Consider the following 15,761-nt stretch of genomic DNA (forward strand, 5'->3'; position numbering starts at 1 on the left):
CTGCGAAAAATGCATGTTTTTAACAGATTTTTTATAAATAATTCAAAACCTATAAGTTTTTTCAAAAAGATATTATTACCAAAATTGAAGATAATAAAAAATGAAATAAATTTCTTAACAGAAAAACCTTTTATTGTTAACTAAAAGTGAGTTATAGGTAATTGAATGTATATTTCTTTCGGCGACTACTCAAATCTAAGTATTCAAGCTTAAATAACGGGAAAATGATGCATTTTATAATATAAACTTATTAAACATTTGCCAAAGTATTTAAAAATATCTATCAGATGAGCCCACGAACAAGTTGATAGCATTAAGATTTATGCTCCAAAAATTTTTCAAAAGATATCTTTTAACAAATTTTCCAAAAAATGTTATTGTTTTTTTAATAACTCCATTAATTTTGAGGCATGAGATTCGCCTAAAAACCTTTTGAAAGCTAAAGCTAAGGGCTTTTAAACCACGTTGATTTTAATCTTTGAAACCCCTAACCTTTTTTAAAATAAAAAGTTAAATTGCCCGGTTACATGGTTATCGCAGGCACACTTTAAGCTTAAAACGTTTCTATCTCGGTTATTTTGTACCCTACAGAAATATTAAAAAAAGTAAAATATTTGATACAGAAAAAACTAAAATTTGATTATTTATCATTTTTTCGTATATTGAGTATTTTTGGAGTTATTATTAAAAGAAAATTAATATTACGATAATCTGAAAAATTCCGATTTTTTTAATATAATACCTTTTTTTCAAAAATATGCATTCTAAACCGGTCAAAATTGTTGAAATCATTACTTATGCCAATAACTTTTATAAGAATTTCTAAAAATTTTCATTTTTGTTTAAATGGCGATGTTTTATTTTTTACTTTTTCCAAAAAAATTCCAAGGGGTTCTCTTATTTTCATCATAACTTGCTTAATTTTGATGCTATTAACGTCTTATGGAGCTCATTTGAAATGTATTCCAAAGTAATTTGACAGGTGTCATAGTGTTTAGCAGGTATATTTAATAAAATGCACCGTTTTCCCGTTATTTAAGCTTGAATACTTAGATTTGCGTACTCGTCGAAAAAAATATACCATCAATTACCCATAACTCACTTTGAATTAACATTAGTATAGTTCTTTAAATAAGAAATGTAATAAATTTTTTATTATCTTAAATTTTGGTAATTATAACTTAACTCAAAAAGTATTGATTTGTATTCATAACTTTATATAACAAATTTTGCTTATACTTTGTCCCTTTATCGATTTATGGTATTATTTTTAATGAAATAATTTTCACCCCCGAGAAGGGATGGCATCCACCACCAGGGTAAAAGCGCAAGTTAACATCATGTCACTTTTGTTCCTTGAGGTATCGTCTAACTAGTCACCAATTTTCATAAAAATTGATGGAGGTTCAATGAAATCGGAGGTGAAAACCTTCAGTGACTGCACTAAATGTAAAAACATCAATACAGACAGTAGAATTATGGCTATAACTTAAAAGCAACTGTATAAAATAGAAACAGTAAAAGCAAAAAAAGTAACTGAAAATAAGAAACAAGTTTTTAATGATAACTAACTACAAACCTGTATTGCTGTAGTTACATGACAAGGATTCAATACATATATCACAGTTCTTGATGAAAATTTATACCCGATTTCCATCCCCCATATTATGCACATCAAAACCAACAATATTCTTTTGCCAAATCGATCTCTTCTAACAAATGTTGTAGGGGGTAATGATAATTTTGGGTAGCTCCACTTGATTAACCAATATACGATTACTAGAACTAGACTGGTATCCACGTAGCGCCAATATGGATTGAGAAATTCTGCACATTCCGGACCTGCGTTACGTGGTACTGTCTTGTTTACACCACTCAGAATCCAATCCCAGTCCATCTTGTTTTCTAAAAAATTGTAAAGACTCTGGTTAAAAATTACAAAATATAACGAAATAGATCGGTATAGATGGAAAATTAATAAAAATCATCTCAAAACTATACTAGATTTAATTGTTAAAGGTATCTAAAAGTTAGAAAATAACATTATAAAGAAAACTAAAGAGATAACAGTTAACGGTAAATCTATTATTAACCATTACCAACTTTTTATAAGAGTAACATTTCTCTTCTTTAGCGTTCTACCTTTAGCCTACCTCTATCTCATTTCGTTTGTGCTTGGTCTCCACTCTGTTACTATATGTTCTCGTCTATATTCAGTTTGTCTTGCAATGCACGCATCCCAGCACCATTTCATTTTTATCACACCTATTATCTTTGTCATTATGATTCTATTTCAGATCGCTCCGTGGTTTCATGTGATGCTCTCATGAAGTATTCTTCCATAAGTGACGCGGTCTTCAGTTTATATGTACGAACAGGCAAAATACATACGAACATTTTAACTTTTAAATTTACAGGTATTTTGTTATTGTTGAATTTGTATTTCTTCGGTATTATATATTATATTATCTCCTAAATCGACGTACTCGCTGATGTTTTCTATTGTTCACTATGAGTAGAGACATGGGTGCTCCCAGGATTATTTTCGGGGGTGTTTTAAGTATATAATAGCAGGTTGGACATAAGGCAATACCGTGAAAGTTGTTTTTCAGGAAGAGTTAGTTATACATCGGGTATCTGAAATTTTTTAACCTCCTCGGTCTCCAAATTTGACGCTACTCGATTTTTTCTTGTATGGTTACCTAAAGGAAAATATGTATCTTAAAAGGCAATTCACAGATGCTGCTCATTTGAAAAGTGCCACTAAAATATGTGTTCAGAATATTACTTCGGCTATGGTTAAAAGGCTTTTACTTTACAATTTCGTTTATTGAAAGAGAAGTCGGATATGTTGAGTGGTTAGTGAATTGACGGAGCTAATAATCTTCGTTAAATAATTACAACAAAATGAATTATTATGGTATTACTAATTTAAAAGCATTATTAAAATGTCAAAAGGCAGGCAAATGAAAGTTTATTGATGTTAATGAAAGCGAATGCTAGGAAATCTTAAGAACACAGATTAATTAGTTTGATGAGCCATGTACTTGAAATACTCCTTACTATCGTTCAGTGTTCAGAGCAAGGCTTGGAACGAGAAACTTACTATAGGTTCAAAGCAAGGCTTGGAACGAGAGAAGCACTTTTTAGTTTGCAAGTTCTAGTATAGATAGTCAGGGATGTCCGCTGTGATCTTTTTATGGTCCATCGATTTCGTGAAGGTATTTGACAAAATACCTTATTGGAATCTAATCGATATCCTAAAAATATCAGGTATCGATTGTAAATATTATATACTTATATCTGTAATAAAAAACAATAGTGCGATTCTAAAAAGAACTCTCCGAGATTTTCAGTCGGAACAATGTTAAATATATACTAAAAAAATATCTTGAAAGAAGCCTCTGACGAATAAGAAGATTTGTTACAGAAAATGGCCGATTAATGAACAATATTAGATATCTAACAATAAAACACTGAAAACGTTTGTTTTCTATACTTCCACAAAATTTATTACAACTGTGTGACTACAGCTGTTTCGGCAGAGTGCCTTTCTCAAGTGATTTAGATTACTATGGGTTTGTCTTTTTAAAGTCTTTAACTGAAGAGGTTGAGGAGTGGGGAGCTGTTTGTCTCGAATGGGTCATTCAGAATTATATCTGTATTTTTCAATTTATTAATTTCCATAGATTCTAATAAAGATAGTTTAAGGCCTTTATTTTGAATATGCAGAATTTGAAACCGTTCACTAAAAGAATGATTATGATCTAGAAGGTGAAGTGCGTATGTTGAAGTATCTGTTTTTCTATTGTTGAAAGCCCTTTTGTGTTCTGTTATCCGTTTGTCAAAGGTTCTGCCAGTTTGACCGATGTAAGTTTTCGGACAGTCACAAGTCAGTTTGTAAACACCACTCTGTAGTTGTTTTCTCTTTCGGCTCTTATTGTTCTTAATATACTTGCTTAAGTTGTTGTTAGTTCTGAAAGCTGGTGTTATTCCTTTCTTTTTTATGTATCTGGCTATTTTTGTTGTTATCTTGCTAGTATATTTGATAGAGCGGAAGGTACTGGGTTATTTCTGTGGTGGTGGATAGACTATTTCAGGGCTTTCTTATGGAGATTTTGGTTTAAAATTTTAATAATTGTTTGTTCGTTAGCCATTGTTTACTGCTATTTGTTTAATGATGTTCAGTTCTATTTTGAAGTTATTTTTTGACATGGGAATTTCTGTCAGTCTATTTATCTTGCTATGGTAGGCTGCTAATTTGGGTTGTGTAGGATGGTATGATGAATTATGTATAGTTGTGTCAGTATGGGTAGGTTTATGATATACGGAGAACTCATGTTTGTTATGTAGTCTAGTAATTATTATCTAGAAAGTTTATGGACTTATTATGACTTTTTAGATGTAACAATTACCAGACTACACAACAAACATGAGCTCTCCGTATATCATAAACCTACCCATACTGACACAACTATATATAATTCATCATCCCATCCTACACAACACAAATTAGCAGCCTACCATAGCATGATACACAGACTGACAGAAATTCCCATGTCAAAAAATAACTTCGAAATAGAACTGAACATCCTTAAACAAATAGCAGTAAGCAATAGCTATGACGAACAAACAATTAGTAAAATTTCAACATACGCACTTCACCTTCTAGATTCTAGATCATAATCATTCTTTTAATGAACAGTTTCAAATTCTGCATATTCAAAATAACGGCCTTAAACTATCTTTATTAGAATCTATGGAAATTAATAAATTGAAAAATACAGATATAATTCTGAATGAGCAACTCGAGATAAACAGCTCCCCACTCCTCAACCTCTTCAGTTAAAGACTTTAAAAAGACAAACCCATAGTAATCTCAATCACTTGAGAAAGGCACTCTGCCGAAACAGCTGTAGTCACATAGTTGTAATAAATTTTGTGGTAGTATAGAAAACAAACGTTTTCAGTGTTTTATTGTTAGATAAAATGAACTTCCATCAAGTAACTGTCGAATCCATCAAATATTAGATATTATGCAGATAATATTGCATTGCTGGCAAACAGTGCACTGGGGCTTCAAAGAAGGATAGATAATGTAGAAATATGTTACAAATATGGCCTAAAACTAAATTGTAAGAAGACAAAAATAGTGATCATTACTTATAACACCAAACATAAACACCCAAAATACAATAAATGATACACCGTTGGAAAGAGTGGAGAAAATATGCTAACTGGGTTCCATTATTAAGGATACGTGGGATCATAGCTAATAAAAACCCAAAAAGAATATTGATAAACACAAAAGGTCTTTATACGGTCTCAGGAAGTTTCTCTATAACCGATTTTTAAGTACCAATGTACTCTTAAGAATTCTTAAATGTTCCGTCATAAGTGTCCTCCTCTACGGAGGACACTAAAGAGGTCTCAGAGAAGAAGTCATAAAACGGTTAGAGGTATTCTAGGTCTGGATCCCGCGTATGAAAAAAAAGTTGATTAATAGCAAGCTGAAAATTTGTTAATAGCTTAAGGGTGTCTAGTCGAATAAACTTTGATATGTGTGAACACTGGAACAGGGGTAGTTTTAATTGTGGAACAGGTTAAAAATTTGGAACGGTCACAGCACGAAAACGGCACATTTATTTTGTCCGACAGAACAGACTTAAACTCTTCGAACAGAGATTAAACTCTCATGCAAAAATCAGACTGCTATTTATCACCAAATGGGCGTTTTAATGAGTGGAACATGTAGAATATGTCAAATGACAGGAATTATGACAGGTAATAAATAGCAGTCTGATTTTTTTATGAGAGTTTAATCTCTGTTCGGAGAGTTTAAGTCTTTTCTGTCGGACAAAATAATTGTGCCGTTTTCGTGCTGTGACCGTTCCAAATTTTTAACCTGTTCCACAATTAAAACTACCCCTGTTTCAGTGTTCCCATATATCAAAGTTTATTCGACTAAACACCCTTAAGCTATTAACAAATTTTCAGCTTGCTATTAATCAACTTTTTTTTCATACGCGGGATCCAGACCTATTCGGAATATGGTGCTAACGATGTACGTTAATGGTCTCATATATCTATCATATATCTCACATCACTGTTCTCGATTAGCCAAGAAAAGACAAACTATTAACACCGTAAAAAACAGAAAATTAGCTTATAGTCCAAGAGGCAGCGCTGAAAAATTTCTCTGAATTTACTAAAGCTAGTTATTTCACAGTTGATTACTGTGATTGTGTACAGAAACATACTGCGGTCGGTCAAGCGAAACGTAGAACAGGTGGTACTGACAGCTTGTCAAAGTTGCTTACCTGCGGAGGTAATTAAATCCATTTACTAAGGCTGAAAATCAGTACACACCTTATAAATTGAATATAAATGAAAGTTATTATAGTCGGTCAGCTGTATGACGGGACAGAGCCGGTCGGTCGGCCCCAATGAATGTACAGGGTTATTCACTATATCTTGACCCCCCTCTAAACTGCTTTGTTTACAGAATTAGAAAAAAATGTAAAATACAAAACTTATTCATATTTTAAATTATGATTTTTTGACATATATTTCTTACTAGTGACGTCATCCATCTGGGCGTGATGACGTAATCAAGTTTTTTTTTTTAAATGAGAATAGGAGTCTTGTGGTAGCTCATTTGAACGGTTGTTCAATTCCCTATTCAGTAATATAAACATTAACATGATTGTTGGGTGTCCAAAATTTTTTTTAATTAAATTAATTGTTTAATTAATAATTCAAAAAACTTTTTGGACACCCTGTATAAATAATGATCTTAATGTTTATATTACTACAGAGAGAACTGAATAACCTTAAAAATGAGCTAGCACACGACCCCTATTCTCATTTATAAAAATAGTCGATTACGTCATCACGCCCAGATGGATGACGTCACTAGTACGATATATATGTCAAAAAATCATAACGTAAAAATCGAATAACTTTTGTATTTTACATTTTTTTTCTAATTCTGTAAATAAAGCAGTTTACAAGGCGGTCAAAATATAGTGAATAACCCTGTACATTCATTGGGGCCGACCGACCGGCTCTGTCCCGTCATATAGCTGACCGACTATAATAATTTTTATTTATATTCAATTTAGAATGTGTGTACTGATTTTCAGCCTTAGTAAATGGATTTAATTACCTCCGTAGGTAAGCAATTTTCACAAGCTGTCAGTAACACCTTTTTTACGTTTCGTTTGACCGACCGCAGTATGTTTCTCTACATAATCATGGTAATCAGCTGTGAAAAAACTAGCTTTAGTGAATTCAGAGAGAGTTTTCGGCGCTGCCTCTCCATCTATTACTTCTCCAATTAATTTTACAAGGCAATATTGATGTCACGAAAGGTCTTGGCTAGCTAATCTTGGGAGATGGACTGATTTACTGGTAACTGATCTATGTATTTCCAGCTGCTGTCAATAGAATAAGATGGGTCAATCTTGTCACTAACGCCATTAAAAGATGGACACCTTTAGAAGAAAAATATTAATAAAAGCTTTTTTCTTAAAAACAAAATTAACTTGTCTCTCCGATTTTTTTATGCAATAGAGATGTTAACGGTAATAATTTTTGAAAATGTTAAGCTTCTCGTTAAGGGGTTCACGATATTTTATACACCAAAGCACAGTTTGCAAGTTGAGATAGGGATACCTGGAAGAAAATAACAATCTGGCTGCGCAAAATTTGAGAGTAGTATGACATTTCCAAATCTGCCGCTACTAGAGAGAGAGAGAAAGAGAAAATAACACTTTCGTATTGTTAATTCTACGATGAAGAAGATAAACGATTGATCCCATAATAATCGAAGTATACGAAAGTAGAAAAGAAACATTATACAATTTGCTTTTACTAACATGTAAAATGTTTGCAAACATTTAGGAAAAATTTTAATTTCCTTTATTAGCTAAGAGAAAAGAACAGTTTAATAAAAAATACTTGTGGAATTTCCCAACAGTTGACAGTTTTAAAATTAGTTATAACCAATGAATCACCCTCTACAATAAATTGTCAGAGTATTAATAAACATATTACTTTATAAAAAAATTCTCCTGTCAATAAGTTTAAAACCTAAATAAAAACTTACCTAAAATGAAAAAATTAATAACGTAAATAGATAAAAATGCACTATTTTTACCAATTAGAACAATAATTTTATTGATGTATCTATGTAATGCTCAACGACTGAAACAAAAAAGTTATACTTTTCAAAACAAAGAGTCATGATTTATACGAATAAATATTAAAAACGATTCATTGACCCAGAACAAACTATTTGTTGTCCGCACTTTTACAGTATTTTTAGGTAAAAATTAATGAGACGCGTTTTATTCTCTACTAATTATGTAAAATACAAAATTAATTATTCCGTTTAGTCGATGGACGGGACAATTGCTGTTTTGTATTTTCTTTTGAAAACTATTCATTTCCAATGGTACAAACATTAGTGAGTGCTAATAGTGCTGCCCACTATAACGATAGCATCAGCGAATTGCTAGAATTTGTGTCGATATTTTTTTCACCCATTTTGAAAAAATGTGAAAACCTTGAATTACAGTTGAGTCCCCGAGTCTTTACCCGTGCGTCATCATTTAAAGCATACGAGATAAGTCGAAAATTTACTAAACGCAAGAGTAAGTGACAGAAACTGGGAATTATTCCGATCACGAGTTATAGTATAAAATTTGACGTTATCAAATAAATATAATATCAAATTTAAGTTTTGCTTTAAAATTTTGGTGCATAATTACAGTTACATTTGAAGTAGCTTAATAAATTCTTCTATTATCATTGATGTAAGTCTCCCGAAAATGACGATGAAGGAATCCAAGGCACGAATCTTAGCAAGGGAAGGCCCGTCAGATGAAGTAGAAATGGAGGTAGGTGTCAGACAGGGAGATTCCCTGCCAACAACATTATTTAACATTGCCATAGAGGGGGCAGTAAGAGCAGCCAAAATTAGGGGAACTATTATCGAATCTTCACCCCAAATGATAGCGTATGCAGACGATATTGCACTGGTTACTAGAGATTTAAAAACCACGCAGAATATAATATTAATACTAGATAAAGAAGCAAAGAAGAGAGGGCTAGTAATTAACCAAAGCAAAACGAAATACTTCAAGTGCTCAAGAGAGAATACGAATATCGAGAAAGAAATTTAGCTTGATGCACATACATTTGAAAGAGTACACCGTTTCAAATACTTGAGGGTGATGGTGAATGGCAGAAATGATAGAACGGATGAAATAAATGAACGCATCCTACTACTGGGTAATAAAACCTACTGGAACTACCAAAAATTCTTGAAAGAAAAGCACATTAGCAAGACAACCAAATTAAAAATTTACAAGACTGCAATTAGGCCAGTGATCACCTATGGTGCAGAGACAATGTGCCTAACACAAAAAGATGAAATGAGGTTAGAAATATTAGAGAGAAAGATAATTCGACGAATAATGGGACCGGTGAGGATAAGTGTAGGCGAATTTAGAAGATTAACCAATGAAGAAATTAAAGAAGTCATCCAGGGTGAAGACATAATCAAGTTCGTAAAGGCGCAAAGACTCAGGTGGCTGGGACACACAGAAAGAGCTAACCCAGACTCTACGCTAAAGCGAATAACTGGCTGGAGACCAACAACAAAGAGACCAAAGGGAAGACCCAAAACAAGATGGAGAGATCAAGTCTTAGGAGACATAAAGAAGCTGAGAATCTACAATTGGAAGGAGCGCTGTAAGGACCGGAAAGAATGGAGGCAAATTGTAGACGGGGCCAAGTCATACACGCTGCTATTACAATAAAAGACAACAGCGGACTGATTCTCCGCAATAAATGAATCAGAGAGCCCAAAAGGGCGGCAAACACTCCGCCAGGAGTGAATAAGGCATGATGATGATGATTATCATTGATTAATAAATAAATAAACAATTTATAAAAAAATTCGATAACATATTTTCTTTTTGTTATTTTATTCACTTTGACGGAACATTAAACACAAGCATACTTTAACTCTGTCAACAATGAGGTTATTTGTATGTTGTCAAAATTTATCGTAAAATATCATAAACTTATCATAAAATTTCTAACTCAAATATGAAATAGTTGTGAAAACAACTGTTTGTATACTATAAAAAACTTCAAAAAGCAAAAATTCGACAAAATAACAGCAACAAATTCAAGAAACTGACAGCCAAAACAGTGAACAAACCAAAACGTCAGAAATTGTACTTAAAATATGTGAAAACATCTCTAATCGTCTTTCTTTGTACCTATCTCTTTTCAATGCACTGAGTCTAGATCGTTCATAAAAATAACATGTGTTTTTACTTAATAAAAGGCGGCAGCTGGTTTATCATTAATTTCATGCTTGAAAGAGAATGATGCTAGATAAAAAGTATGTGTTTTATCTCGCCAGGTATTAATGACGCACGGGTAAAGACTCGCGGACTCAAATGTATCTATATCTGTCCCAGAGACTTTGTAAACACAACTCCTCCGTCATTAGACCAGATAGAATAACAAATGAGCTATCGAATGAAAGATTATAACCCAAGGATCGTATTAAAGGTGAGCTAGGACTCCCGTTTTAGAGTATTACCGGAAGTGTTGCTTTAAAGTCGCTGAAATAGTACAAGCGATATATTATTCGACGCGACTTAGCAAGAGGAGCACAAATATATACATCCTCTTTTATGCCTGTCTGTCCGTCCGCGTATATAACTCTTCCGATATATACTCAGTGCAGATATAATGACAAATTAGGCGTCGAATGAGAACTTATAACTTAAATATGGTATTAGAGGTGAGTAATTTGACATAATACTTTCGGTTTTAGAGTTGCAACCGGAATTAATGTTTTAAAGTCGCCGAAATAATACAAGCGATATATTATTCGAATCGACATAGCAAGACGAAAACAAATATATTTTCTGGTCTGCCTGGCTGTCTGTCCGAGAATATAATTCCTAAGTTATTAAAACTGATAGAACGACAAATACAGCTTCGAAAGAGGGCGTATAACTCAAGGATTGCATTGACGTTGAGAAATTCAACCTCGGATTTCCGGTTGCAGAGTTGCAACTGGAACTGCTCTTTTAAAGTCCCTGAAATAGTACAAGCGATATATTACTCGACGAGCCTTAGCAAGACGAGAATAAATGTAAACTTCCGGTTTTCTTCCGATTAGAACGGAGTAATCGGAAGTGTCACATTATAGTCTCAGAAATAATACACGTGATATATCAATCATCGTGTAGTAAAATATCGAGCTCAAATATTTAGTTCCGGTTTTGATGTTATTTCCGGTTAAAAAGTTATGACCGGAAGTTTGGCAAAAATGGCTCAAAATTAGTGAAATCATATATTAATCACACATGGATGGATGGATGAAGTGGAAGGAAGCGAGTGGTGTGCTGTGTGACAGAAAAATTTCAATGAAGCTGAAGGGAAAATTCTATAAAACAGCCATAAGACCGGCTATGATGTACGAAACTGAATCAGCGGAAATTTTAAACTATGGAAAAGCGCAGCTGACAGACAAAATACACAAATTACTAAAAAAATATATGGAGAAAGGAAGAACTACCAGAGGAGTGGAAGCAAGCAGTGCTATGTCCTCTCTATAAAAAAGGTGATAAAGCAGAATGTCAGAATTATAGGAGTGTGGCATTATTTAATGTAATATATGTATAAGATGTTGTTCTGAAGCTATTTCCTTGTGGCATTTTTTAATCAACTATTTCTAATGGAAATAAGCCAAAATTTTACCAAAAAAAAATTGGATCGAATGGAACAGAACAACTTAGAGCGGGATCCTACAACATTCACAAGAAATAATACGAGGAAAATATCAATACCTTATATAAAAGGACTATCCGAGAAACTTAAAACAATTGGAAATAAATTCAACATTTCAACAACATTCAAAACAACAAACACATTGAGATCTATTCTATCTAAAACTAAACCTAACAATGAACAAGAAAGAGCAAAGAATTGCATTTATAAAATACCTTGTGAATGCGAACAATTTTATTTAGGTGAAACATCAAGACCATTAAACGTTAGAGTAAGTGAACATCAGTTTTATATTAAAAATAGAGAATTTGATAGATCTCAAATATGTCAACACGCATGGGATAATGAACATAGAGTTCAGTGGAGAGATTCAAGTATAGTCCTGAAAAAATCAGATAGTAAAAAGAGAAAAATCAAAGAAGCGGGTCTAATTATGCTAAATGAAACCAATTGTGTCGCAAATTCCTCAGTAGAATGCAGTAGGATGTGGTTACCCATACTGAAAGAGGAAGTCAATAGAAAGAAAATACCACGATTAGTAAGTCAATAACATATCGAGTTAGTACACATTTTATATTTTAGTATTACTTATTGTATATCTATGTATTATTAATAATATTTATAATTTAAACATATTAAAGTCAGCATTTTTTATTAGTTTTTTGAAGGTAAATTAAATGTAAGACCAAATACTTACGATGTCGGGATAGTATCACGAGGTTTTTTCCTGGTTTCCCTCGTGATTTACTATGGAATCTCTAACGCGAGAATTTTACCGTCATCGTTGCATTTGGTTGTCTTTTTAAAGACAGGTCACATGCTATGATTTTTTTGTGACGGATATTCTTGAGTTGGGATTGATTTCACGTAATCGAATGAACTATCTTTTAGTAAAGTCGTCCCAGGAACGCAACTCATAAATATTGGCGATATCATTTTAAAGTCTTCTACTTTAAAATGTATATTATACGTCTGAATTCCCAATATAAATGAGTCAGATTAAATAAATTATTAGAAGAATTTTTTTACTCAGCAACAACATTTTTGTTTATTCTAGTAGTATTTTGTATTTTGACAACGAAACCCGATTTGGGCTTCGAAACGTTAATAAAATCATTTTTTTTTGGTAAAATTGTGGCTTATTCCCATTAGAAATATTTAATTATGTATAAGATATTAGCAGTCCACATCAAAAACAATCAGCCTCCATCTTATTTTCAATATCCATGTTTCTAGCTGAAAAAAGGAGCTGAGCTGAGGGTAGTGTTTGTACCCTAGGTATATCAAATTTTGACTATATAGTGTAATTTGTATTATTTGTTTGTATATTATACGTTTGTGTTTTGTCTTTTAAAGTATTAAATGTTTGTGTATTATTTTTTGTATATTTTATGCATTATGTATAACTGGCATAATTGTAGATAATGTGTCTCCGACCTTCTATTAATCCGATATTGTTGGTATATTCTTGTTACACACATCTTCTTTTAGTATTGACTTTCATGGTCTGTTACACTCTGCTGATGGGTTTGATATACATTTTTCTTCATTAAGTAGGATACTGCTTTTCTGATCTTTCGTTTTTTCATTTCTGTTTCTTTCATGATTATTATTGACTTTTTCCATTGTACTATGTGCTCGTTATCCCATGTATGTTTACTTAGCTGAGATTTGTCGAAGTCTCTATTGATGACTTTATGCTCATTTACCTGACACTTAATGGTATTGCGATTGATTTCACATAGACATTGTTTCATCCACAGTATTACTACTGTTAGGTAATAATCTTTATGTACTCTATGTCATATTATGTATAAGTTTTTAGTCTATGAAAACTGTCATTATAGATAGCAGTGCGTGAAGTGTTTAAAGTGTACATGAAGTAACAATATATTTTAAATGGGACTTATTTTTTCGCACTGTTTTTGACACACTTTCATATATGTAATCAAATATCCTCAACTTTCGCGTTGTCATAAGTAAGAATTTTTAAATGTCAAAGTTCTAAAAATTGTAGAATAGAAATAAATTCCAGTGACGAAGAGTTACAGTTTTTTATTTGTTCATCATAGATAAAATATTGTATGAAACTGTGCGTGAAGTACTTTTTGGGAACTTACGCGATGTATAGCACCCGCTCCGTTGTCGCTCGTGCTCTAAACATCGCTTGCGTTCGCAAAAACCATACTTCACGAACTGTTTCATAAATAACTATTTTACTAATCAAATCATTCTAATGGTATGAGTAAAACATGAATTTTCAACAAATAAAGTTAAAAATATGCTAAAAGATATAAGTATTTAAATATTTACCTCTACCTTATCCCGTTTTGTTTCATTTGATTTAAGTTCTGAAATAGAAAAAATACGTCAATATTAAAATAAATAAATCATAAAAAAATATTTATACATATAGCGTGAGTTTTATGTATGGATCCCCTCAATAATCTCGGAAACTGCTTGCACGATTTTTATGGATTTTGGTGGACAAGGGTTTTATAATGCGGACGATATTAAAGTGGTATGTACATTCTTGTCAAATTTTATGTTTTTCTGGAAATCTAATGAACTTTCTTATTTCAAATGGGACACCCTGTATATGTTTTAAAGTCCTTAAGAAATACTGATTATTTTTATATTCCCTATACCTAAATGAATGCCGTAATTTCGGCATTTGAGTTATTCCCCTCAAATCGGCCCTCCGTAATAACGCAATCTTTCATTCTGCGTTTAATTTTTTAAAAAATACTTAGATAATAATTTTCTCAAAATTCGAAAAAAATTAATTCCCCTTTAACAATTTGAAACATTATTGTAGAATAAAACACGCCAACAATTATTATGGAAAGCTGATAGAAGAAATTATGAAATTATTATTAGAAAGAAAAATTATTATGGAGAGCTGCACTTTTGAATTTACGCACTTCGTAATTTTAAAAATAATATTTTTTACTTGTGTTTTTGACCATTGAAAATCGAAATTGTTCGTGTTTTCAGTTTTAAACTATTTATAACTCAATATCGATCAACCTTAGAGAAAGATTATAAAATACCTATTTTGTGTCCAATGATCCACATAACCTAAAATAATATCTGACCGGACCGAAAAAATTGACTTTTATAATTTGTTTAAATTTTTTTTAATATTTATAGCAGTAACTCCGAAATTACGGCATTTAGGTATAGGAAATATCACTTCAAAGTAATCAGTATTTCTGAAGGACTTCAAAACGCAAAAAATATATAGGTGTTCTATTTGAAATAAGAAAATTCACTAGATTTTCCAGAAAAACGTAACATCTGACAACAATGTAAATACCCCTAAAATATCTGCCGCATTAGAAGACCCTTACTCACCAAAATCTATAAAAATTGTGCAAGTCGTTTCCGAGATAATAATTATTGAGACGTTTCATACATAAAACTTACTCTGCGTAGTAACGCTTATATTATTTTTAGCTCTACCAGAACAATCACAACATTAAAGCATAAAACTGTATCACTGTATATTTTATAATAAACTTCATAAATCAGATAATAATACTGAAACTACATAAAACGTAGATACATCAAACTGATCAAACCATGAAATTACAAATAAAAAGATATTAGGTTAATTCATATTATTATTTTTATATAGGTCCAATAATACGATTATAACCCCTTTGTTGTAATAGTTCAATACAATTTGTAAAATTTAAATTACTAAAATTGTATACTCTTTTATTTGTTGGAAAATTGAAACAACACATTATTAAAAATTTAATGTAAAATAATCTATAATCACAGAACTAGGTCATCAAAATAATATAATTTTTTATTTCATTTTTCAGCTTAATAACTAGGACGATTATTTATTTAATGTCCGACTGGTATATTTATTTGACAAACAATGACATGATTTCGAAGTCAGTTAAATATGATATAATGCCCTAGGG

The 15,761-nt window shown here is 31.9% G+C and overlaps 2 protein-coding genes across 2 annotated transcripts in view; both read right to left on the reverse strand.

The window, feature by feature from the left end:
- Nucleotides 1-15,761, reverse strand: part of LOC114332274 (transcription factor Dp-1) — a 487,697-nt gene that overhangs the window by 186,594 nt on the left and 285,342 nt on the right. The window lies entirely within an intron of this gene.
- The window catches only part of LOC114332272 (transmembrane protein 164), a 48,796-nt gene that overhangs the window by 20,975 nt on the left and 12,060 nt on the right, over nt 1-15,761 (reverse strand). The window contains exons 2-3 of the mRNA XM_028282041.2: nt 14,137-14,174; nt 1,580-1,905 (exon numbers count right to left, since the gene is read on the reverse strand). Coding sequence (XP_028137842.1) covers nt 1,580-1,897 — 318 coding nt within the window. The 5' untranslated portion in view covers nt 1,898-1,905; nt 14,137-14,174. The remainder of the gene's footprint in view (nt 1-1,579; nt 1,906-14,136; nt 14,175-15,761) is intronic.

The sequence above is a fragment of the Diabrotica virgifera genome, chromosome 4, assembly GCF_917563875.1.
Source record: "Diabrotica virgifera virgifera chromosome 4, PGI_DIABVI_V3a".
Taxonomy (NCBI): domain Eukaryota; kingdom Metazoa; phylum Arthropoda; class Insecta; order Coleoptera; family Chrysomelidae; genus Diabrotica; species Diabrotica virgifera.